At 41.6% G+C, this 25,472-nt stretch overlaps 1 protein-coding gene across 1 annotated transcript in view; it reads left to right on the forward strand.

Moving 5' to 3' along the window:
* The window catches only part of MATCAP2 (microtubule associated tyrosine carboxypeptidase 2), a 52,942-nt gene extending 28,332 nt beyond the window's left edge, over positions 1-24,610 (forward strand). The window contains exons 2-7 of the mRNA XM_077269243.1: positions 8,485-9,161; positions 11,653-11,796; positions 14,493-14,625; positions 18,709-19,014; positions 23,794-23,891; positions 24,224-24,610. Coding sequence (XP_077125358.1) covers positions 8,485-9,161; positions 11,653-11,796; positions 14,493-14,625; positions 18,709-19,014; positions 23,794-23,891; positions 24,224-24,385 — 1,520 coding nt within the window. The 3' untranslated portion in view covers positions 24,386-24,610. The remainder of the gene's footprint in view (positions 1-8,484; positions 9,162-11,652; positions 11,797-14,492; positions 14,626-18,708; positions 19,015-23,793; positions 23,892-24,223) is intronic.
* Positions 24,611-25,472: the final 862 nt, after the last annotated feature.

Genomic DNA, 25,472 nt, shown 5'->3' on the forward strand with positions numbered 1-25,472 from the left:
CCATTGTATTTAGGTGTATCCATATATATTTTGGCTCCATTACTCCTCACTCTCCTGCACTATCCCCAAACCCTAGCACCCTCTAACCAAGTAATAATCTCTCCTTCCCTCCTGCCTCCCCACCTGACCTCCTCCTCTGACTTGTTCCTCAACCTCAGATCTCTCCTAATAAAAAACAAAACAAGCCGCTCACTCTCCTCCCACCTGCTTTGTCTCTCTCAGCTTCTCACTGCTGACGACATATCTCACAATCCTGGACCACCACTTCTCATACCTCCCATTATTACCCCCTTCTATCGCTCCCATCATAAACACCCAAAATCTTGCCCACCTCAAATCCGTGCCCTTCACGCCCACCACCCTGCTCCCTCTCTCTGGATCACTCTGGAATGCCTGCTCCGTCTGCAATAAACTCCACGTGATTCACAACCTCTTTACCTCTCGTAATCTCTCTTTCCTGGGCCTCACAGAAACATAGCTGACACCCTCTGACACAGCCTCCCCTGCAGCGCTATGTTACGGTGGCCTCCACTTCACCCACACTCCTCACCCTGGCAACAGACATAGTAAATATAAGAATACTGACTGAACAACCATATAGTCTGAACTGGTGCATAACCAAAAAAGTCATATAGCAAATAGATCAATGGCTGCACTCAAAATTTACTGTGCTAAGGCAAGGAAATGTGTAATACATGAAATGTGAATAGCATAATGGCTTGTGAAATTTATGAAAAAATACATGAGATTCTTAACACAAGATTTGGCCAAAAGTTGTGAGCCCATCCACCAAACGTCAAGGTAATCTCAAAACGGATGGGTACCTGAGCTGACTGCCTAGTGTGAACACTTACCTATGGCTAATAACATGGTAAAGCCTGCTTTTATAGGAAGTTCAGAACCAACTGTGTTTGGATGTAATTAAAATCACAGCATGGTGAAGGGCGGGGTGTTCAAGTCAGAAAAAATAGTACATAGTAAATATAAGAATACTGACTGAACAACCATATAGTCTGAACTGGTGCATAACCAAAAAAGTCATATAGCAAAATTTTGAGTGCAGCCATTGATCTATTTTTTTCATAAATTTCACAAGCCATTATACTATTCACATTTCATGTATTACACATTTCCTTGCCTTAGCACAGTAAATTTTTAGTGCAGCCATTGATCTATTTGCTATATGACTTTTTTGGTTACGCACCAGTTCAGACTATATGGTTGTTCAGTCAGTATTCTTATATTTACTATGTACTATTTTTTCTGACTTGAACGCCCCGCCCTTCACTATGCTGTGATTTCAATTACCTCCAAACACAGTTGGTTCTGAGCTTCCTATAAAAGCAGGCTTTACCATGTTATTAGCCATAGGTAAGTGTTCACACTAGGCAGTCAGCTCAGGTACCCATCCGTTTTGAGATTACCTTGACGTTTGGTGGATGGGCTCACAACTTTTGGCCAAATCTTGTGCTAAGAATCTCATGTGTTTTTTCATAAATTTCACAAGCCATTATGCTATTCACATTTCATGTATTACACATTTCCTTGCCTTAGCACAGTAAATTTTGAGTGCAGCCATTCATCTATTTGCTATATGACTTTTTTGGTTATGCACCAGTTCAGACTATATGGTTGTTCAGTCAGTATTCTTATATTTACTATGTACTATTTTTTCTGACTTGAACGCCCCGCCCTTCACCATGCTGTGATTTTAATTACATCCAAACACAGTTGGTTCTGAGCTTCCTATAAAAGCAGGCTTTACCATGTTATTAGCCATAGGTAAGTGTTCACACTAGGCAGACAGCTCAGGTACCCATCCGTTTTGAGATTACCTTGACGTTTGGTGGATGGGCTCACAACTTTTGGCCAAATCTTGTGCTAAGAATCTCATGTGTTTTTTCATAAATTTCACAAGCCATTATGCTATTCACATTTCATGTATTACACATTTCCTTGCCTTAGCACAGTAAATTTTGAGTGCAGCCATTGATCTATTTGCTGGCAACAGACATGGTGGAGGAGTGGGCCTTCTCCTTTCTTCCAACTGTACCTTTAACCCAATTCCACCTCTACCCTCCCTTATCCTCCCCTCTTTTGAAGTCCACTCTGTCCGCATCTACTCTCCCTCCAGCCTCCAAATGGCCATCATATACCGACATCCGGGCCCGACCAGTGCCTTTATTGACCAATTCTCCACCTGGCTTCTTCACTTTCTCTCTGCTGACAGTCCCGCCATCATCATGAGTGACTTCAACATCCCCATTGACACCCACCAGTCAACAGCCTACAAACTCCTGTCCCTTACTTCATCTTTTGGACTTAATCAGTGGTCCTCCTCAGCAACCCACACAGATGGACACACATTAGACCTGGTCTTCACCCGTTTCTGCTTCCTATCTAACTTCACGACCTCCCCTCTCCCTCTATCTGACCACCATCTACTCACTTTCTCATCACTGTCCTCCACACCTGTCACCCATGTCCAAGAACATGCGCATCCCCACAGAAACCTCACACATCTAGACCCTCGCACACTCTGACTCTATTCAGCCACTGTCCTCCATAGCTTTACTACACGACACAGACACTGCCACTAGTTTCTACAATGCCACTCTGGCATCGGCCATCGAATCGGTTGCCCCTGACATGCATAGCAGAGTGCGACGAATCAATAGACAACCCTGCACAATAACATCACTAAAAAGCTTTGGCAAGCATCCAGAATTGCAGAAGGCATTGAAAGAAAACACATTTGCATTCTGCTAAACAGGCCTACTTTACATCCCTTGTATATTCCCTATCCCACAACCCCAAACAGTTGTTCAACACCTTTAACTCCATCCTCTGCCCACCACTGCCCCCTCCAACTCCCCTAATTTCTGCCGAGGACTTTGCCACGCACTTAAAAAATAAGATAGACCAAACAAGGCAAGTCTTTGTTGTCCGACCACCAGAACCCCTTTGTATGCCAGACCAATGCCCTAACCCCATAACTTCTTTCTCCAAAATCAATGAAGGACAGCTTGCTCATCTTCTCTCCAAATGACACCTCATCACTTGTGCACTTGACCCCATCCCATCCCACCTCATCCCCAACCTTACCACTACACTTAACCCATCCCTAACCCATCTCTTCAATCTATCACTAACTTCTGGTACCCTCCCCTCTGCTTTCAAACATGCCACGATCACACCTATCCTCAAAAAGCCATCCCTTGACCCGAGCACTATGCCCAGCTATCACCCCATATATTTGCTCCCATTTGCTTCCAAACTCCTTGAGCAGCACGTCCACGCTGAACTTTTCTCTCACCTTGCATCTAACTCTCTCTTCGACAACCTACAATCTGGCTTCCGTCCCCACCATTCCACTGAGACTGCCCTGACCAAACTTACGAACGATTTACTTACAGCCAAAGCTAACAGACAATTCTCTATACTCCTCCTTCGAGACCTGTCCTCTGCCTTCGACACAGTAGACCACTGCCTCCTACTATAGATCCTCTCTTCCTTTGGTGTCAAAGACCTTGCCGTATCCTGGATCTCCTCATACCTTACCAACCGCACATTTAGCATTTCCTACTCCCATACTACCTTTTCATCTCACCCCCTCTCTGTTGGTGTCCCTCAAGGCTCTGTTCTAGGACCTCTTCTCTATCTATACCCTTGGCCTGGGACAACTCATAGCGGCCTATGGCTTCCAGTACAATCTCTATGCTGATGACTCTCAGATCTATCTCTCTGGCCCAGATGTCACCTCTCTGCTCTCCAGAATCCAAGAGTATCTATCAGCCATATCCTCCTTCTTCTCCTCTCTCTTCCTCAAACTCAATGCAGACAAATCTGAACTAATTATCTTTCCTCCATCTTGCACACCTTCCCTACCTGATCTATCTTTCACAATAAATGAATTCACACTTTCTCCTGTCCTGGTAATCTGCTGCCTTGGAGTAACCCTTGACTCTGCCCAGTCCTTTAAACTGCACATCCAAGCTTTCGCCACTGCTGTCACCTCCAGCTCAAAAATATTTCCAGAATCCGTCCTTTCCTCAACCCTCACTCTACCAAAATGCTTGTGAATGCCCTTACCATCTCCCACCTCGACTGCTGCAACTTCCTTCTCTGTGGTCTACCTTATAACACTCTAAACACCTCTCCAGTCTGTTCTTAACTCTGCTGCCCAACTAATTAATCTCTCTCCTCGCTACACTCCTGCTTCCCCTCTTTGCAAATCCCTTCACTTGCTCCCAACTTCCCAGCGTATTCAGTTTAAACTACTAACACTGACCTACAAAGCCATCCATAACCTTTCTCCACCGTATATTTCTGAACTAATCTCTCAATATCTTCCCTCACGTAATCTCCGGTCCTTCCAAGACCTCCTTCTCTCCTCCACACTTATTTGCTCCTCACCCAATTGTCTCCAAGACTTCTCCTGAATATCCCCCATTTGGATCTTTCAAACGGAACCTGAAAACCCATCTCTTCCAAGAAGCTTACAACCTGTAATGACCAGATGCCCTCCTGTTGCTTCAACGCTCTCCGGCGCAGGCGTACTCCTCTGTCCTGTTGAGGGCAGAGCAAAGTACTGCCGTGCGCAGGTTCCAGGAAAGGTCAGAGAGGCCCAGTGTCTGCGTGCTGCAGTACTTTACTCTGCCCTCAACAGATGCCGGGGAGCGATGAAGAAGGGCGTCGTCGCAAGAAGATGGGAGGCGCTGGACCTCTGGACCTGCGACACCCATCGGACCGGACGGCACAGGACCGCCCCACCGGGTGAGTTTAATATAACTTATTTTTCCTCACTTGCAGGTTGGACCGGGGACTTATCTACACCATTATAAAATGCTGTAGATAAGCCCTGAAAGGCAGTGGCAGCATCTTATAATGGCAAAATCTGCTGACAGGTTCCCTTTAATTAGAAGGAAATATATTTCTATTGTTTTGTGCTGTAAATGTGGAATGTGTCCTGTACTGAGGTTTGCTCTATAGTCTGAAAAAATATGGTAATTCTCTTCTGGAAAAAAGTCCAGCACCAATGAGTAGACCACTGTTATTTAATACAAACCGTGGTCATGTTATCTTAATCCTATGGTTAAAGGGAACCTATCAGCAGGATGGTGCACAGTAACCTACACACAGTGGCAGGTCGGTGCCATTATACTGATTAAAATGATACCTTGGTTGATAAAATCCGTCTTGTGGTTGTTTTTTAATCTTTATTTTCAGTTTTGAGCTAGGCTGGTTTCCCACTTGCGCTGCGCAGAGCTGAGGAGGGCTGGGTAGTTCCTCCGTTAAGCCCCGCCCACTGCCGCACCTCTTCCATTCAGCTCCGCCCATGTCGGCATGTGTCCTGCATACCTATCTTTAACCCATTATCTACCAATGTCCTTTTTTTGGGACGCCTAATCTTTTGCTTCTAGCAACTAAGATTTTATAATTTTTATAATTAGGTCCAATTTTTTGTGTTGTGTTTGTAAAATGAATGTTTTCAAAATAGGAAATCATGTAATTGTCATTTTTAATTGAATATTGGGACGCCCTTTTCTGAAAAATCCGTAAAATGAAAATTTCTAATTTGACAAGTAATGGGTTAACATTGGGTACGAAGGCCACGCGAATGTATGCGGAAGCCTCTGCATGCGTCGTTTTGATGCTGCGCCAACCGCAACAAAATGCAAAATGTTGCGTTTGGCACAGTTCGGGGCAGCATCAAAATGACGCATGCGGAGGCATACGCATACATTCGCATGGCCTGCATACCCAATAGTAAAGATAGGTACATAGGATGCATGCTGACGTAGGCGGAGCTGATTGGAAGAGGTGCGACAGTGGGCGGGGCTTAATGGAGGATCTATGCAGTCCACTGCAGCTCTGCCCAACGCAAGTGGGAAACCAGCCTTAATGATATGCTCGTTCTCTGGGCAGCCTGTGGGGGGGTCGTCATGTGGCGCTCTGCTTAGGTATTCATAATGAAGACTGCTGACAGGTCACTAATTTTTTTATTTCTGCTCATGTGACAGAACAGAACACCAGAATCAAGGGAAGAACATGTAAACAAAATCTAATATTGTTTTTGTTTTAATATTTAACCCCTTAAGATCCGAGCCAATTTATACGTTAATAACTGAGCCAATTTTTTAAAATGTGAACAGTGTCACTTTATGAGGTAAAAACTCTGGAACGCTAATTTGGAGACTGTCTTCTCATGAAATATTGTACCTCATGATAATGGTAAATAAATTTTGATATGAGTTGTGTTTACTTGTGAAAATATCAGAAATTTAGTGAACTATGTCACAATTTTCAAATTTTTCCCACAAAATTGTGCTTTTAGCCCCAATTTTTATTTTAATGAGGATAACAGGGGAGAATGAAACTCAAAATTTGTTGTTCAAATTCTCCTGAGCGCGCCAATACCCCATATGTGGTCGAACACTACTTTTGAGGCACAGGGCAAAGCTCAGAAGGGAAGACGCACTATTGGAGTTCAGATTTTGCTAGATTGGTTTGTGGGTGCCCTATCACATTAGCAGAATTCCTGAGGTGCTAGAACAGCAGAAACCCCCCATAAGTGACATCATTTTACAAACTACACCTCTCAATGAATTCATCTAAGGTTGCAGTGAGCATGTTGACACCACATGTGCCTCATGGAAATTAATACCATTGGGCTGTGAAGAAAGAATAATTACATTTTACCACTAAAATGTAATTTTAGTTCAAAAGTTTTAACTTTTATTAGGGCTAATGGAAAAAATGGACTTCACAGTTTGCTGTGAAATTTCTTCTGATTTGGCCAATACCATTCTTGTAATTGGGAACTACTTTTGGAGGCACAGTGCGAAGCTCAGAAGGGAAGGAGCGTCATATTATAGTGCAAATTTTACTGTTATGGTTTGTGGGTGACGTGACCCACTGAGGTGCCAGAACAGCAGAACCTCCATAAGTGACCCCATTTTACAGAGTACACCTCTCAATTAATTAATTTAATGATGCATGATCATATTGACACAGAATTTTATACTATTAGGCAGTGAAGAAAAAATAATTACATAAATCTGCGCTGAACCTTACTGTGATCTTTGGGAGGCAGAATGAACAAATCAGTAGTAAGTCAGAAATGGGTTTTATTTATTTTTTTGTTGTATAACTTGTAGACAATTTTTTTTACAAAAACTAGTTTTTTCATTAATTAAATATCTGATAATTGGGCCAAAAAAAATAAAAAATAAATATATATATATAGTATCTCCTAACTCATTAGAAGGATCATCTTTATTCTCATTTGCACAAGGAAAGACTAGAAGCAATGGGATGAAACTGAATGGGAGGAGACACAGATTAGATATTAGAATAAACTTTCCGACAGTTAGGGTGATCAATGAGTGGAACAGACTGCCACGAGAGGTGGTGAGTTCTACTTCCATGGAAGTTTTCAAACAGAGGCTGGACAGACATCTGTCTGGGATGATTTAGCGAATCCTGCTTTGAGCAGGGGCTTGGATCAGATGACCCAGGATGTTCCTTCCAACTCTACCATTCTATGAATACTAAATTTCCCTATCAAAAAATTGGAGAACTCTGTTTTTTTAAAATATTGATACAATAATCTTTATTACATATAATAACAATTAACCCCTTAATGACCAGGTTATTACGAGTTCACAGTCACCAAACATGTTTAGGTTCTTTTTTATTTAAGTGGTGAAACAAAAATCCAAAATGTGCTTTAAAAAAATGGCGACATTTTCTGAGACCTGTAGCATCTCCATTTTTTGTCATCTGGAGCTGGGTGAGGGCTTATTTTTTTGTGCCGAGCTGATGTTTTTAGTAATACATTTTGGTGTAGATGTGATGCTTTTATCGCTCCTTATTGCATTTTATTGCAATGTAAAGGTGACCAAGAAAACAAAATTCTGGCGTTTTAAATGTTTTTCGCATTACGTCGTTTACCGATCGGGTCAATTTTTTTTTATATTGATAGATCGGGTGATTCTGAAGGTGGCGATACCAAATATGTGTATTTATATATATATATATTTGTAAAAAACCTTTTTGTTTAGTCTCCATGGACTAGAAGCTGCAGTACTTTGATTGCCTCTGCTACACACAGGCCATGATCAGATCGCCAGTATGTAGCAGAAATGCTCACTTGCTATGAGCTTTGTCCACGGGGCGGCGTTCATAGCAATCTGGCAATGACAACCATAAAGGTCTGCTGGAGAACTCTGATTGTCTCAATTTAAAAAAAATATTCAGCAGGAATCTTGCCTTCTCCTAGGTGGTGGGTAAGTGAAGTAAAAGCAATAGTAATAGTTATACTCATACAGCAATATATAGACACATCTAGTAGACCGCTATTAAAGTGCTACCATTTAATAGTGCAGCATTCATGCCTGTGGTCCTTTTTGCAATGAAATAAAAAATGTTTTCTATTTTATTTGCATATTAAAACAAATTATGTGTTTGCATTTCCTGTAGAAACCCTCCATTGGCCTAAAAAGGAACTGTCTCGAAAATCTGTTCTGAATGTGGAAAAAGTATGCAATCTAGAGAATTCAAAAAACACCCAAGGGCGGTCTATGAGTGTCCTGCGAGACACATTTACCACTGGAACCAGCAGTTACAACGTTCTGCTTCAGAGCAAAGAGGGAAAGAAGCAACAACCTCAAAAAGAATCATTTGGGGCACAAAGCAAAAAACGAAGGAAAGGAGGTAAACTTTCCAGTACATTACGCAGCAAAGAGCACCAGAAAACCCGCACTTCCTCCCAGAACAACTCTTGGATGTACGTCAGACGGAACATGTCAAGTTTTAACTCTAAAGGAAGAGCGACCCCTGCTAAGTATCCACAAAGCATCTCTGTGGCGGGAAACAGCATAGGATTCTCACTTAGGCCTAAAATCAAGACCAGGAGAAGACATTACTTTTCCAGCCCAACAAGTGGAAAGGAGCCTGAGATCTCAAAGCCAAAGGAAGACGTCTCTGGGAAGAAAATCTGTATTTTAAATGCAATAAAGCCATTAAATATTGAAAAAGAGAAAAATAAGTTTTTTAAGTCTGCATTTATAAACAATCCTCAGTTTGAATATGCCAATCCTGCACTGCCAAACGTCTTAGTGAAGCACAGCCATGCCTCCGACAAGTTTCTTAAACAGGTATTAAAACTCTTCAATGGTTTTTTTTAAACTTTTTTACTTGTTTTTGTTTTTATTTTTTTCTCCGCTTCTTTCCAGAGCCATAACTTTGTTATTTTTCTGTCAATATGGCCATGTGGGTGCTTGTTGTTTGCGTGACAACACCAATTATTTTACCATATAATGTACTGGAAAATAGAAAAAATCCAAGTGCTGTGAAATTGCAAAAAAAGTGCAATTCCACAATAGTTTTTTTATTTTTTTACCATGTTCACTAAATGCTAAAACTGACCTGCCATTATAAATCTCCAGGTCATTAAGAGTTTGCAGATACCAAACATGTCTAGGTTCTTTTTTATTTAAGTGTTGAAAAAAAATCCATGATTTGTTAAAACAAAAACCCATAGAGTCTCAATTTTTCGAGATCTGGGGCTGGGTGAGGGTTTATTTTTTGCGTGCCAAGTTGATGTTTTTATTAATACTATTTTGAGGTAGCCACTGATTCTGGTCTTTTGAATTTTTTTTTCTTTACACTGTTTACCGATCGCATTAATTCTTTTTATATTTTGATAGATCGGGTGTTTTATTGTTTTATTTTCAATGGGGCAAAAGGGGGGAGATGTGAACTTTTGTGTATTTTAATTTTTTTTATATTTTTAGAAACATTTATTTTCTACCTTTTACTTGCTTCAATAGTCTCCTTAGGAGACTTCAAGCTGCAATCTTCTGACAGTTTGTGCTACACATAGCAGGGCTTCAGCAGAAATGCTCATCTGCCTTCTCCTATCTCAGTAAAGGGAAAGTTTTCACTGAATACAGATTTTACCTCAGAATTGGGAATTTTGATAATGACCGATCAATTCTGACTGAGAAAGAAGCAAATCTCTATATATTACAAAGTTGCCTTATTTCAAGTGTACTATTAAATTATGAAATAAAAAATCAAAACTGTTACTTTTTAAAGACGATTTGTAATCAAGAACATATCCTTAAATGTTCACATTTATGATTTACGAAATTTCTATTTCCCAAAAGTATTCCTCATGAAAGAACTTTGTAAAGAAGTCTGCATTGATCCCTGGAAACATACAGCTCTGGCAAAAAGAGACCACTGCAAGTTTTCAGTTTGTCTGATTTTTCTCTTTATAGGTATATTTTTGAGTAAAATGTAAATTGTTCTTTTATTCTAAAAACTTCTGACAACATGTCTCCAAAGTTCCAAGCAATAAATTTTGTATTTATTTTCTGAACATGAAAACTGGTCAAAATAACAAAAAAATGCATTGCCTGCAGACCTCAAATAATGCAAAAAAAAAAAACAAGTTAATAATCAATAAGAAACAACAATACTAATGTTTTAACTCAGGAAAAGTTCAGAAATTAATACTTTATGGAATAAACCATGATTTTTAATCACAGCTTTCGTGCGTCTTGGCATGCTTTCCACCAGTCTTTCACACTACTTTTGGGTGACCTTATGCCACTCCTGGTACAAAAATTTAAGCAGTTCTTTGATGGCTTGTGACTACCCATCTTCCTCTTGATTACATTCCAGAGGTTTTCAATGGGGTTCAGGTCTGGAGATTGGGCTGGCCACGACAGGGATTTGATGTGGTGGTCCTTCATCCACACCTTGATTGACCTAGCTGTGTGGCATGGCGCATTGTCCTGCTGGAAAAACCAGTCCTCAGAGTTGGGGAACATTGCCTGAGCAGAAGGAATCAACTGCTTTTCCAGGATAACCTTGTATGCGGCTTGATTCATATGTCCTTCGCAAAGAACAACCTGCCCAGTTCCAGCCTTGCTGACGCATCCCCAGATCATCACCGATCTTCCACCAAATTTCACAGAGGGTGCAAGACACGGTGGCTTGTACGCCTCTCCAGGTCTCCGTCTAACCATTAGACGACCAGGTGTTGATCTGGGGATGCTTTTTATACGTTTTATACGTCAGCAATGAATACAATTTACAAGACTAAAGACAGTTTCCTATGGTAATAATTACAGTGTATCAGTAAAAAAATCTATAAACTCAAACAGGGGAGTCTCATCAGAAATAAGAAAATGACTAGTGCCTGTTTTTGATCATGTGGAAAGTTGATCTATGTAAAAAAAAAAATGAAACGTCATCTAAACAGTCCTGTTGAGTAACATTGGACTGAGTGCTCAGTTTTTTATAAGGACAATCAGTCTGAAAATACAGTTGTGTAAGCATAACCTTAAAGAGAGCAGCTGAGTATGGAGTCTTACAGGCTGTCTGTAGATGCGTTTCTGGCTATGTATTTGTCCGTAGTGATGTTGGGAGGCTTGTTAAATGGTTCCTTTTGTTTTTAAAGAGAGCTAATTGATATACCATTCAACAAATAACTGGTGTAGTAACAGTAATACATACAGGACTATTGCTTTTCCATGGATTGGGTGGTAGCTAAACACTCAGAAGGATTGTGCATGGTTAATTTAAGGCCAAAAAAAAAAATAAGTTCCTTTGCCCTTCCTTTGTTGTCTTTTGTAGGCTGTTAATATCATGCAGAAAGCACTTGAGAAATATGGCAACTATGAAAAATTTGAGCAGGCCACTGGAGGATGTCTTCTTCCAAAGAGTCGAATATGGCATCAAGTTAGAAAATACATGGAAAAAGAAGGATGCCTGGGTGAGGTGAGTGATTATCACACTTATTCATTCCAGAACAATTTGTTTCCTCAACATCTAGTGCACTCACTTTTATAAGTAGCTCTGTTGCAAGACACATGTAAAGTTGGAGAAGATGGCGTAACACCCCACTGAAGATCCCTGTTGCTTTATTGTGTGCAAATTATATTTTATTGCATGTTATATCCTCCTAAGGTTGCAGTTACTGTTAGTTGGGGGTGACAGGGTTAAAAGTAGGGCCAGACCATAGTTGGGGACTAGAGTGTGAGTTCCTGGTTTTAAGAGGCAGTTGAAAGTTCAGAGAGAGCTGGAGAGTAAATAGAATGCTCTAGGAGAGTTCTATCATCACTCGGGGTGTATGTGTAGAAGTAACAGACTGGCAAGGGAGCAAGTCATTCAGCAAACCAGTGGTGCCAGTTTTACTCAAAGCAGGCAAGATTGGCACCTAAGCAGGAAGATTTTAAGAAAGTCTCTGTGTTAGCCAGATCTTAAGATCAGCAGTGAAAGAATACGAGGTCAGGATGGGGCACGTCTGTAAGTTGGTAGCTAATGAGAGCTCCCTTACACCTTTCACAAGAGTCCAGCTAGGGTACAGTGGACACAGCGTAACACATCAACCTGTGTGTCCCTGTATGGGGAAGATGGAGGCCCTCAGCGTAACTTGTAATGCATCTGTAACGTCTCCCACAAGTAATGTGCATTACCACGAAGATTGCGCCTCTGTATTGTGCAGAAGAGAAAGTCAAGCCCTTGTATATATGTTTTAACTTCATTAAACAAAAAGTTATTTTTGAAAACCTAATTTAAACAATACTTAAGGGCGCTGCATGCAAAGTCTCCCAGATAAACCTACTGCAGCAAATACCTGGACTCAACTACCAAAAATTGTCCAATAATAAACCCAAAAGAGGGTCTCAATCAACAGTATATATATATGTATTTGCGCTAAAGGTTCATGTAGCTCTTAACATGAAAAAGATTAACCCAGAAGTTACCACAAAATTATAATATCAGTCCTCATACATATCATTACCTTCCTAAAGATCAATCCTGCAGTCCTTATAGAATGCTGCAATCCATCCACAGGTCCTTGTAGGTGGCTGAATCCAGATGTCCAAAAGTATATATTCCCGTGAGAGATAATTTTATATCCGCGGTGATTCTGAAACTAGGGAGAAGGGGTATCAACCTGTCCCGGCCGGTGACAGGTACCCCTTTGTCCTTTGTCCTATGAGTAATTCCCGGCGCTTTCCTGGTGGCACACGCTTCCGCATACAATTGCCAGCGAGGTGCAGTGAAGCTGCAGGACCTCGCGTGACGTCACAAACACGTGATACCTCACGTGATCGGCTTGCAAGGCTGTACAGAGCGCACCTTGGACCACAATTCATCCAACGCGTTTCGGGGTCATCAGACTCCTTCCTCAGGGATGGTCCGGTGCGCGATAGAAGGTGCTTATATATCGTTACTAATAGAAGCGCTGTGCTCACTAATTAAAGGCAAAAAGTTCAATCTCACTCAAGAGAGGAAAGCAGATGGATATTCGAACTGAACACGCTAATCCTGAATGGTCTTAATAGTGAGATTGAACTTTTTGGATGAACGCGTTGGATGAATTGTGGTCCAAGGTGCGCTCTGTACAGCCTTGCAAGCCGATCACGTGAGGTATCACGTGTTTGTGACGTCACGCGAGGTCCTGCAGCTTCACTGCACCTCGCCGGCAATTGTATGCGGAAGCGTGTGCCACCAGGAAAGCGCCGAGAATTACTCATAGGACAAAGGGGTACCTGTCACCGGCCAGGACAGGTTGATACCCCTTCTCCCTAGTTTCAGAATCACCGCGGATATAAAATTATTTCTCACGGGAATATATACTTTTGGACATCTGGATTCAGCCACCTACAAGGACCTGTGGATGGATTGCAGCATTCTATGAGGACTGCAGGATTGATCTTTAGGAAGGTAATGATATGTATGAGGACTGATATTATAATTTTGTGGTAACTTCTGGGTTAATCTTTTTCATGTTAAGAGCTACATGAACCTTTAGCGCAAATACATATATATATATATTATTTTTGAAAACCTGTTTGTTTTCTTCATTGTGAAGTTAAAGGGGTAAGGTGCCGCACAAATGGTGCCAGAACTAAACCTGAAGGTGTCTGCAACAGAAACACAACCGCATGCACACACCCAGGGACCCCTCTGGAAGATGTTTTGGGGCGCGGAAACAGATGTCAGCCGAATTTCCCCTTACATATTCACCTTGGAGTGAGTTTTGATGGATCACTGTATTTTTGCATCTCCTGGAACAATAGCTTTACTTCTCAGTGAGCAGGCGTCCCTTGCATGAATATCCCATCTCTAAACTCATCTACCTTTTTATGCAAACAATCACCTGCTCCATAAAAGCAACACATGTTCCATTTTTATCCAAGTAAAGTATGTCTGACAATAATTGTAATTTTGAGGTAGTGAAAACACGGCACTCATACAAAATAGGATGGGAGGTGCTCAAGTAGGGCGTCCAGCCCGAAACAGTCCAAAAATAGAAAAGAACTTGGCACTCAAATGGTATTGTGGCTTGAAAAGACTTTTCAAGCCACATACCATTTGAGTGCCAAGTTCTTTTTTATTTTTGAAAAATTGTAATTTTGCTATTACAAGTCCCTAAAATGACCATATTGATCTATATGTTTCAGATTGTTGTGCACCTTACAGATGATTTGCTTTCTCGGGCTTCTATGACTGTCGTAAATGGTCGACCAACACTGACTATCAACATGTCCACTGCAAGAGAGCAATGGCTGGAGGGGATGCTTAAACATGAAATAGGTAAAAGATTTCCTAGGTTTATATTATATATTAGCACATCATAAATCAGTGTGTAATATAACAACTTACAACACTTTGACCATTGCCTTCATTTTGAGCAGGTAAAATATCCATGGAATCTGTGTTCTTTCACGTATTTGTTTACTTTGGGTTGTCTAGTTCCCTACCATAATTAAAAAATGTACAAATTTTTAAATAAAAAGTGAACAAATAGAAAACATAGATCCCAATTTGGTATAACTAAAAGGGGGTATCTGGGACTTTAAAAAATGCTTGTAGTTGCTAACAGAGGCAGCTAGTGGCATTGGTTATCGACTGCTCCTGCCAGAGATTTAGCTGCTCCCTGTCAACAAAGCAGCAGTTTCTCTTCCTGTTAACAGGGCGGGACTACGTGCATCATGCTAAGTGACAGCCGGCTTCCCCAGTTAGGCAGTGGAGAGCCGTCTGTTAAACAGCATTGCATCAGTAGTCCCACCCTGTCAACAGGAAGAGAAACTGCTGCTCTGTTGTTAGGGTTTAGCTGAAACTCTGGCAGGAGTGGTTGATGGCCAGCACTGGGTACAACATATATATACATAGATACACATTTGAAACTAGAAGTTTACAAACACTATATAAAAAGACATCTGCATGTTTTTCTCAATATCAGACATGAAATCAGAATAAACCTTTCCCGTTTTAGGTCAATTAGGATTACCATAATTATTAATATTTGCCTAAGGCCAGAATAATGAGAGAGAGAATGTTTTAACCCCCTTAACGCTTTTTAACGGCGCTGAGACATAAGTGTATAGCGCCCCTCAGTGTCGGAATTTCTCCGGGTTTCGGCTACCGGGGGTAGCTGAGAACCCAGAGAACATGATTCGGGTCAGATTTTACCAACCCCAGTGTTGCGACGCCGTTATTAACGGAATAACGGCAACAGCAAAAAAAGTCTGAATTCCCATTTAATTTCTCTCTTTTTTGATGTAATCGCCCCCGGTACCTCCAGTGTCCCTGAATCCTCCTGCATTCCCCGATCCTGTCCCCGGCTGCCAGCATCTTCTTCCGGGAAGACATTGGCAGGTGCATGCGCAATGCGCCCACCGAGATCTGCCAAACGGCACCCAGAAACAATAGGAAATTTTTCCTATTGGTTCATTTTGATCACTGTGATAGACCCTAACAAAGTGATCAAAATAAAAAACAAATAGTAAATCAAACCCCACTTTATCACCCCCTTAGCTAGGTAAAAATAAGACAATAAGAAATGTATTTATTTCCATTTTTCCATTAGAGTTAGAGTTGGGCTAAATTTAGGGTTGGTCTAAAGTTAGGGTTGGGCTAAAGGTAGAGTTAAGGTTGGGCTAGGGTTAGGGTTGGGGCTAGGTTTAGGATTGGGCTAAAGTTAGGGTCGGGCTAGGGTTAGGGTTGGGCTAAAGTTAGGGTTGTGGTTATGTTTGAGATTATGATTAGGGCTTGGATTAGGTTTATGGATGTGTTAGGGCTAGGTTTGCGGTTAGTATTATGGATAGGGTTGGGATTTGGGGTGTGTTGGGGTTAGGGTTGTGGTTAGAGTTATGGATAGGGCTGGGATTAGGGTTAGGGGTGTGTTGAGGTTAGGGTTGGAGCTAGAATTGGGGGGTTCCACTCTTTAGGTACATCAGGGGGTCTCCAAACATGGTTCCACTATTGATTCCATCCAATTTTGCGTTCAAAAATTCAAATGGTGCTCCCTCCCTTCTGAGCCCTGCCATGTGCCCAAACAGTGGCTTTCCCCCATACAGAGTATTGGCGTACTCAGGTGAAATTGCACAACAAATTTTGTGGTCCAAAAGTTAATTTTTTTGTGAAAAAAAGTAAAATGTTCATCTTTCCTTCCACATTGCTTTAGCTATCGTGAAGCACCTGAAGGGTTAATAAACTTCTTGAATGTGGTTTTGCACACCTTGAAGGGTGCAGTTCATAGAATGGTGGTACTATATTACCCCGCAAAGTAAATTTTGTTGGAAAAATGAGAAATCGTTGGTCAACTTTTAACCCTTATAACTTCCTAACAAAAAAAAATTATGTTTCCAAAATTGTGCTGATGTAAAGTTGACATGTGGAAAATGTTATTAACTATTTTGTGTGACACCACTCTCTGATTTAATTGCAAAATATTCAACATTTTTGCCAAATTTCCATTTTTTTTTCATAAATAAACGCAAGCTATATCGAATAAATTTTACCACTAACCTGAAGTACAATATGTCACGAAAAAACAGTCTCAGAATCACCGGGATCCATTGAAGCATTCCCGAATTATGACCTCACAAAGTGACAGTGGTCAGAATTGTAAAAATTGGCCTGGTCAGGAAGGTGAAAACAGGTTTCAGGGTGAAGGGGTTAAAAGTTATATGGAGATCTATTAAAAGTGGATAAAAATTGGAGACATCCTTTTTACTTCAGTTTGCCATCTGTGTTTCACCTGGCTTTAACTGATACATTGTCAAAAATCAATGTATTAATGAGGTTTTATGAAATACGGATGTAAAAATAGAGACAGATGTATGAATTGAGCCTTAGGGTCCATTTCACAGACCAAACGACGGAAACATATGGTCACGGATTGGTAAACTTTTACCAATCGGCGGTTGTTTAATAGCCTGTGTACACAGACAGACCAACGTAAATGATGCACACTAAGCAATCTGTACTAGATTACACACACACTGCCACTGTGTCATTGTTTCCGGCTGTGTGAGTCCTGTTTACACAGGACAATGCACTGCCAAGAGCGATGATCTTTAACTTGAGCAAAAGATATTTTCACCCCATAAACGAATGTTTTGCTTGTTCTTTGGGTGATCGGCAGCCTGTTAACAACACTTGTTTATTATCTTGCCATGTAAACAACACTCGTTCACAGTTCTTTCAGTGTAGTAGAACTACCCCTTCTCAATCTGAATGTTTTTCCCCATAAGAATAAAGACACTTATACTCGCCTCCCCTGCCAGCGTTGTTCCAGCACATATAAGTGATCAAGAGGAAGTGAGAGGCCAGCCGCTGCTCACACTCCCTCTTGATTACTTAAACATGTGAAGCAGGGACAATGACGCCAGTACTGATTGGGTTCAGGGCTCATGAGATGCAATAAGCTCACGTGAGCCATGGAAATGCAGGTTCCGACACCGCTGGAATGGTAGCGGCAGGGGAGGCGAGTATGACAGTTTTTATTTTAACATAGCCATTAAGATTGATAATGGGTTGTCCTAGTAATGGACAGACACAAGGACAACTTGACTGATACAGCACAGGCCTGATAAAGCCCACATACAAGTGATATAGTCGTTGCCTTGTTTTATATAAACCATGTTTTGGATCAAAATAAAAATATGGTTTGATGGTGAGTGCCGCTGTTTTTTTCTTGCATATTTGAAAATTGAACAATCATACTTGAAGCTTATCTGGAAAATATAAATTTTTTTGCAGTGTGTAGTTTTATCCTCATTAGTGGACCAGAAGATACAGTACACCATCATAGAAAGTCTCTAGTCTAATGTTTCAGCTGAATATAAAGGGGCCGATTAATTAAGACTGACATTGTGCCCACCAGTCTCAGTGAAATGGCTCGAAGTGCAATGCGCCAAATTCATTAAGAGGCGCATAATAAATGAGGCGCATCTGTTAAATGGCATTTGCTACTGCCAGAAATGTAGACCAATAAGGAGTAAAGGGCTGTAACTTTTTATGAACTTGAAGGACATGCATCTCCATGCTCAATCCATGTCCCACCCATGCTATATTGATATAGCACGCCAATCCTAGCATGGAAATGCCAAATGTCACAGTAATTTTGCACAACTTAAGAATTGCTCAAAAATATTGTGACATATTAAGTTTTATGCCAGAATTCTGACACACAACTTAGTGAATTGGGACCAAAGTGTTACAAATATTCGGTAAAAGTAATTTAGAAAAACTGTTAAGATGTTGGGTGTTAGTTTCGTTCTCATTACTGGCACATACCTCAGTGATAACAGCACGCACATGCAGTTTGTGTGTTTGGAATTTTTTGTTATGCCAATCATTTAATAAAAACCGTACATTGTCTAAATGCAGGAACTCATTATTTTCGTGGAATGAACAATAATCAACAACCCTGGAATACCAGCACTGGACGAAAAAAATATGGACTTAAACCAATCAATCCGACAGAAGAAGGTCTTGCAAGCATTCACAGTGTCTTGTTTCGCAAAGACCCCTTTTTGTGGAGAGCTGCCCTCCTATACTATACGGTTTACCAAGCCAGCCATATGTCCTTCAGCGAACTGTTCCAAGATGTTGGCCGGTTTGTTAAGGACCCAAACACAAGATGGGACTACTGTGTGCGAGCAAAGAGGGGATGTACCGATACATCCCAGCCAGGTAATTACAAAGTCTACATTTCACACATACAAGTAGTAGTTCAGAAAGAGGGTCCTTCATCACTGAAAGATTTGACACTGCTAATAATAACGTTAACACTCACAAATGAGACAGATGTAATAACTTCTTGAAACAAATAAATACAAATGAATGGCCGTCCATCTCTGGGCGCTAAATAAACCATTAAAATGAGCTGCTGGTTAATTTGTTGCTTTTTTTGTGCAAAATTGTAGATATTAGACGCTAAATCAGATTTTTTGTTTAAATTATTCATGCATTTTCATATTTACTCACGTCGTGCTCTAGATATGGTGCGTTTTCAGGCACCTTGTATCGTTTTTCTCTCATAGATCTACATCTGTTAATGTGTCCTGCGTTTTCTTATAGCATTTCTTATATAACAACTACGCTGTGTTAGGGTTGGCGGAATGCACCGAATATATTTATTAGATGGGATAGGTGCGTTCGCAACCCGGGATCCACCATACAGGAAAGAACCCGCTGCTAAGTAAGGCGGCGAAGCAAAATAGAATAAACGAACTCTGTTACTTCACAGAGCCCGTAGTAAAGAGAACGCTGTGCCCTGTTTAGCTCACAGGGGACACAGCTACTGTGTAGAGCCGACAGTGGTCATGCAGTCCAACCAACATGCAGCTCCTCTCCGGTGGAGCCGGAGTTCTATCGGCTATTAGCTAGCCCTGAATTCACACATAAACTCCTCGCCGGAGGTGCCAGCATTCTAGGGGCTTATTTCAGCCAGGTCCCTGATCACACACACGACCACACTGGCGCTGAGCTCGTACATATTTGACACTAGCGCATGGCCGTGCGGTTATGAGAACCTTATATAGCTGCAGCACCTACAGGACCTTCCAAGAAGGACCAATGGAAGTTGCTGCAGTACCTGAGCATGTGACCCTTGATCTCCACTGAGAGATCTTACCCTGGGCATGCTCAGTGTGTGCAAAGCAGGACTTAGTCCCAGAAAAGCCTGCTCGCCGCAGATCAGTGCAGGGTACAATAGCTGAGCCTGGAGAGGCAGCAGTAACCCTTTGCACAATATCAGATTCAGTGAGACGCTGGGACCGACGTCTCCGCTGAGCAGGCTCCACTGCGGCCGATGCAGAATGGGAGACCGCAGCAGACACGGCTCGAGATTCCCCCTGTGCAGCAGTGGGAACTTGACTCCTAGCATAGGGCCCCCCCCTCCTTGAGCCTCGCTACGCTCAAAAGCTGCAATGAGCAGCAGAGCCCGAATGTGCTCCACAGGTTCCCAGGTTCTATCTTCTGGACCGTGGCCCTTCCAGTCCACCAGATAAAATTTCTTGCCACGTACCACCTTGCACCCCACAATAGCATTCACCTCAAACTCATCCGAGGATGAACCCAATGTCCCGGCAGATGACTCAGAAAACCGGGACAAATGAACGGGCTTTAAGAGGGAAACGTGAAAAGTGTCGGTGATACCAAGGCGAGGAGGAATAGCCAAACGGTAGACCACAGGGTTGACCTGTTCCAGAACCTTGAAAGGGCCACTGTAGCGAGGCGCAAACTTAGTGGACTCAACTCGCAGCCTGATGTTACGGGCGGAGAGCCACACTAAGTCACCAGGAGCAAAGGTCGGAGCGGGGTGCCGGTGTGTATCAGCAGAAACCCTCATTCTCTCCTTGGAGGCCCGGATGGCATCCTGTGTGCGGTCCCAGATGTCACGTGTTTCCACCGCCCAGTCTGCCACCCTAGAATCGGTGGATGACACGGGCATGGGCACAGGGACACGCGGATGCTGGCCGTAATTAAGGAGAAAAGGAGTCTGCCCAGTGGAATTGGCTACGGCGTTGTTCAAGGCAAATTCCGCCCAAGGTAGCAAAGATGCCCAATCATCCTGCCTAGCAGAGACAAGATGTCGCAAGTATGTCACCAGAGTCTGGTTGGTACTCTCTACCAACCCATTCGTCTCGGGATGCTATTGTAATAATTATAGGGGATAATTCAGGAGACTCTTTGCGTGGAACAAGACAACAGGACACAGTTTTATAAGTGGTAAAGTTTATATTATCACACGGTGATTCAAACAGGTGCAGAGAGAAACTCAAGTCCACAACACTTGGTGCAAATAATAAACGCAGCTTAGCAGTCAATAGGAAACTTCAGAGGTAGATGCAAACAAACAGAAAGTCTATGAAGCACAGTTATTCTTGAGGAAACTTGACACGAATAGATCCTTGACTTAGTCCAGAAAACAGATAGATATGCTATAAGGCAGTTCAAATCATATCTTAGCTCAACCAGGGAGGCCTGGTTAATAGTCTTTAGGTTTTGCAGAGCAGCAAACAGCTTACATGTCCAACAAATGCAGATGGAAGTAACACGAGCAGCAGATGAAGGAGGATTACTGAACACTGGTGTATGCAGCAGGAACTCAGAGCAGAGTGGCAGGATCTCCAACACGGGTTCGCAGGAGCAGGTGCAAGGCCAGGGAGTAATCAGGAGCTGGATGCAAAGCAGCCATGTTGGAAAAGGGCAGTAATGCACAAAAGGTAAAAAATGTTCAGAGTCCTGACAGGTATGCAGAGGAAAGATACAACTCTATGCTGAGTAAACGGCAGAGCTCTCTCCAAAACCGAGACGCGAACTGGGGACCCAGGTCGCTGACAATTTTATCAGGCATTCCATGTAATCGGAAAATGTGCTTTATGAATAACGCCGCCAAGGCCCGTGCAGAAGGTAACCGTGGAAGCGGCACCAAGTGCACCATCTTAGAGAAATGATCGGTGACAACCCAGATAACGGTGCAGCTACGCGACTTGGGTAAGCCCACCACAAAGTCCATCCTGACCATTTCCCAAGGCCTGTCTGCCACCGGTAGGGGGTAAAGCAACCCAGCAGGCCGTTGCCGAGGAGACCGATTCTGGGCGCAGGAAACGCACGCCCGAATATAGTGCCCAACATCACGGGCCATATGCGGCCACCAGTACGTTCTCGCCAAAAGCTCGGATGTCCTTTTGGTCCCAAAATGCCCACCCACTCTGGACGAGTGAGCCCAAGAGAGAACCTCCGGACGCAAATTCGCTGGCACGAAAGTCTTGCCCGGGGGCACAGACTCTAGCGAAACCGGAGCTACAGTTCTCAGGCTCTCAGAAGGGACAATAAGCCGAGGCTCCTCCTCCTCCTCCTCAGATGACACTAGAGCGGGAGAGCGCGTCGGCGCGAATGTTCTTCTCCCCAGAGAGAAATTGAAGAGTAAAATGAAACCGGGAGAAAAACAGGCACCATCTAGCCTGGCGAGAATTCAGCCGCTGGGCCGTCTGTAGATATACCAAGTTTTTGTGGTCAGTGAAAACCTGGAAGGGAAAGCGAGCTCCCTCCAAGAGATGTCTCCACTCTGAGAAAGCCAACTTCATGGCTAGCAACTCCCTGTCCCCGATGGAATAATTCCTCTCCGCCGGTGTTAAGGTCTTGGAGAAGAAGAAGCATGGATGCTTCCGACCTTGAGCATCCTTTTGGAAAAGGACTGCTCCAGCACCAACGGATGAGGAATCCACTTCCATGATAAATGGCTTATCTACATCGGGGTGATACTACAGACTGTCCATGAGGTCCTTGGTATCCTGATCCTGGTTCAGCAGGAAATTCTCATGGACAACATCTGCCTATCTTCAGGAGCTTATCCAGACATTGTAGGGAAAGTATACAAACACGTGGGGTTACACACACAACCTAGTCACATTGTGGAATGCTGTGATAAAATTCATGCACATTGGCTCTCACTGCTATTTAAATGTATTACTTTGCATTTTGGGGTAATATGGAATCCATCCCATAATTGGTTGATTTTTGGTTTCCAAAGACTGCCGATAGCTCATTTTGTTCAATGAATACCCCAACATATATCACTTACAATTTATAACTTAAATCCATTCATTGAGATCTGATGTGTGATTTAAGTGTCCCCTTAATTTTTTGGAGAAATGCATATGATTTTTAGAGGAATCTTCAGATCACTTGATTGATGAATCACATGACTTGTAATAGTAATAAAGCAGATTCCAAAGCACAATAAATTAAAAAAATACACCAAAGTCTGATGAAAAAACATGCATCTTTTAAGTAAAAAAAAAGGCTGCCAAAAAGTGTGTGAGGGTAGCCTAAGTCACCTCAGGAAGTCCGGTTGGTAATGTTAAACTGGGTAAGCACTAGATTTCTTTACTTTTCACATCAAGGCAGAAATTTAATTGAAGTTATTTCTGTCTGTTCCAAACATAAGATGATTAACCAATTCATTTCAAATTACGGTTTTACTACAGCAAAAAAAAAAGTAAGAAAAAGATAGCTTGACTTCAGTGCCAATAACTAGAGATGATCGAACATGCTGGGATAAGGTGTTATCCAAGCATGCTTATGTGCAAACCGATGTTCGAGTCCCCGAGGAGGCATGTGTTGCAGCTGTAGAACATGTAGCCGCGGGGACTCGAACATATTATGAGTACGCCAAAGTCACTCAGTTAGCACTCGGATAACACCTTATTTGAGCACGTTCGCTAATCACTACCAATAACCATATGCTTCCAATGAAGTGGTTTATTTGCAAGCGATTTCTTGGCTAATATAGAAAAATTGGCTCAATTTGTATAGTTTTCTGTTATCGTGTTGGTATATTACCTAGAAAATGATTGGACTGTTATTTTATTTTCACACATACAGTATATTCATTTATTCTGTAGTTATTGAGAACAGTATTAAGTTGTGAATACTCACAGTGCTTTTTCTCCTAATTCCCAGGTTGCTTCAATAAAGACCAGGTATATCTTGATGGAATTCTACGAATTCTTAGGCATAGAGAGACCATAGATTTTCACCTTCTCACAGCTATGGGAAAGGTACATTTTTATATGCACTAAACTTACTGTTAAGGTGTATCTGACAAGCTTTGTTGAATATTTCAAACAGAAATCAGCGCAACCCAAAACTTATAACTCAGCACGTACCTCAGATCAGAATGGAAAAAAGAATCAATCTTCCAATTTTGATAACATGAACAAAAACTAAAAAAAATCTAGCTAAAAAATATTTTGTAAAAATGCCATTTTTTTCAGATATAGGTAATATGAAACATGTAGGAGCCTAAAATGAAGGTAATTAACACCATATCATGTAGAAAGCTTAATTTATTGGCGTACTGACTTTTTTCACATCTTCAATTCTTTGTAAGGTTTCCTATGAAGATATAGAGCGCTTCAAAGACCTTGCTGTTCTTCAAAATGCAAGAGTTCCTCAGTTCCTCCAAGACAGAGGTCGATACATGGAATATCTGGAGAAAATCATGCAGGTGAATGATCTAACAGATGAAGAGCTGAGAATGCTGATTGGTTAAATCAACAATCTGGGATCAGGCAGAAAGCAGGACACAGTGCAATATCTATATTTTGCCAGAACTTTAATAAAATGCACAACGAAAATGCTGAGCTTGACATTTCATTTTATTGCTTTACGGTTTTTGTAATCTTTGTATTAAAGAGTTTTATTTGTGACTTGACATAAATGCCTTAAAGCAAAGTTACGTCTTACAGTAAAATAAATATATATTATTTGCATTGTAGTAATGTATCATTGTGTTAAGTATTGCTAAGTTAAAGTCTACCTTACTTATGGTGGTAACTATTTAGCAAATATAAAGTTAGTATAATGCGCCGTGTCTTACAGTGCATCAGCTAATGACAGTCTGCTTTTTATGAAAAATCATTGTTGTAAATTATCCGATAACGTGTGATACCCTGCATGGGGACTACAAGAGACTTTACTTCTCCCAACTGCCCTGGTCTATGTTTGGATTGCTTCAGGCTGTAATGCAAATTACCACTATTTTTAGTCCAAGCACTACAGACATATAAGATATATATCGAAAATTGAATAATAGGAATATGCTTCCAATATTTGGGGGTACATATAGAAAATATGGGCAATTCCTTCTCAACTCCATAAACAAATGTCAATGTTGATGTCCAGAATGGCATCTTATGAACCTTATATTTTTAGACAACCAATTGTGGTTTCAACTGTAAATTTATGAGAACACAGTGCAATATAGCCAAAATATTGGGGATAGTAACATTTGGGTTTATTCATACATAAAATATTATTAAAGACCAGGCTCTTTACTGCTCTGAGACAGGGACAATTACTTTTCAAATGTAAAAATATTGGAAATATTTTTTAGCAAGCTCCACCATCTGTTTAAATTCTAAGGAAGTTGAAGACAAAGTCAACACCTTGAACTCTTTCATCTTCTTCAAACTCTTCCAAATATTTTTTTGCAGTGGAGAAGGGAATATTATCCTGATGACAGTGGCCACAGCCATTAAAGGTGTTTACCAAGAAGATGATAAAATGGCACTGTGACAAATTTCTAGCTGCAGGCTGTCCTAGTCACGTGTCAGGATGGGTTGCAGTCTGAAGAAACG

The sequence above is a fragment of the Ranitomeya variabilis genome, chromosome 6, assembly GCF_051348905.1.
Source record: "Ranitomeya variabilis isolate aRanVar5 chromosome 6, aRanVar5.hap1, whole genome shotgun sequence".
In the NCBI taxonomy this organism is placed as follows: domain Eukaryota; kingdom Metazoa; phylum Chordata; class Amphibia; order Anura; family Dendrobatidae; genus Ranitomeya; species Ranitomeya variabilis.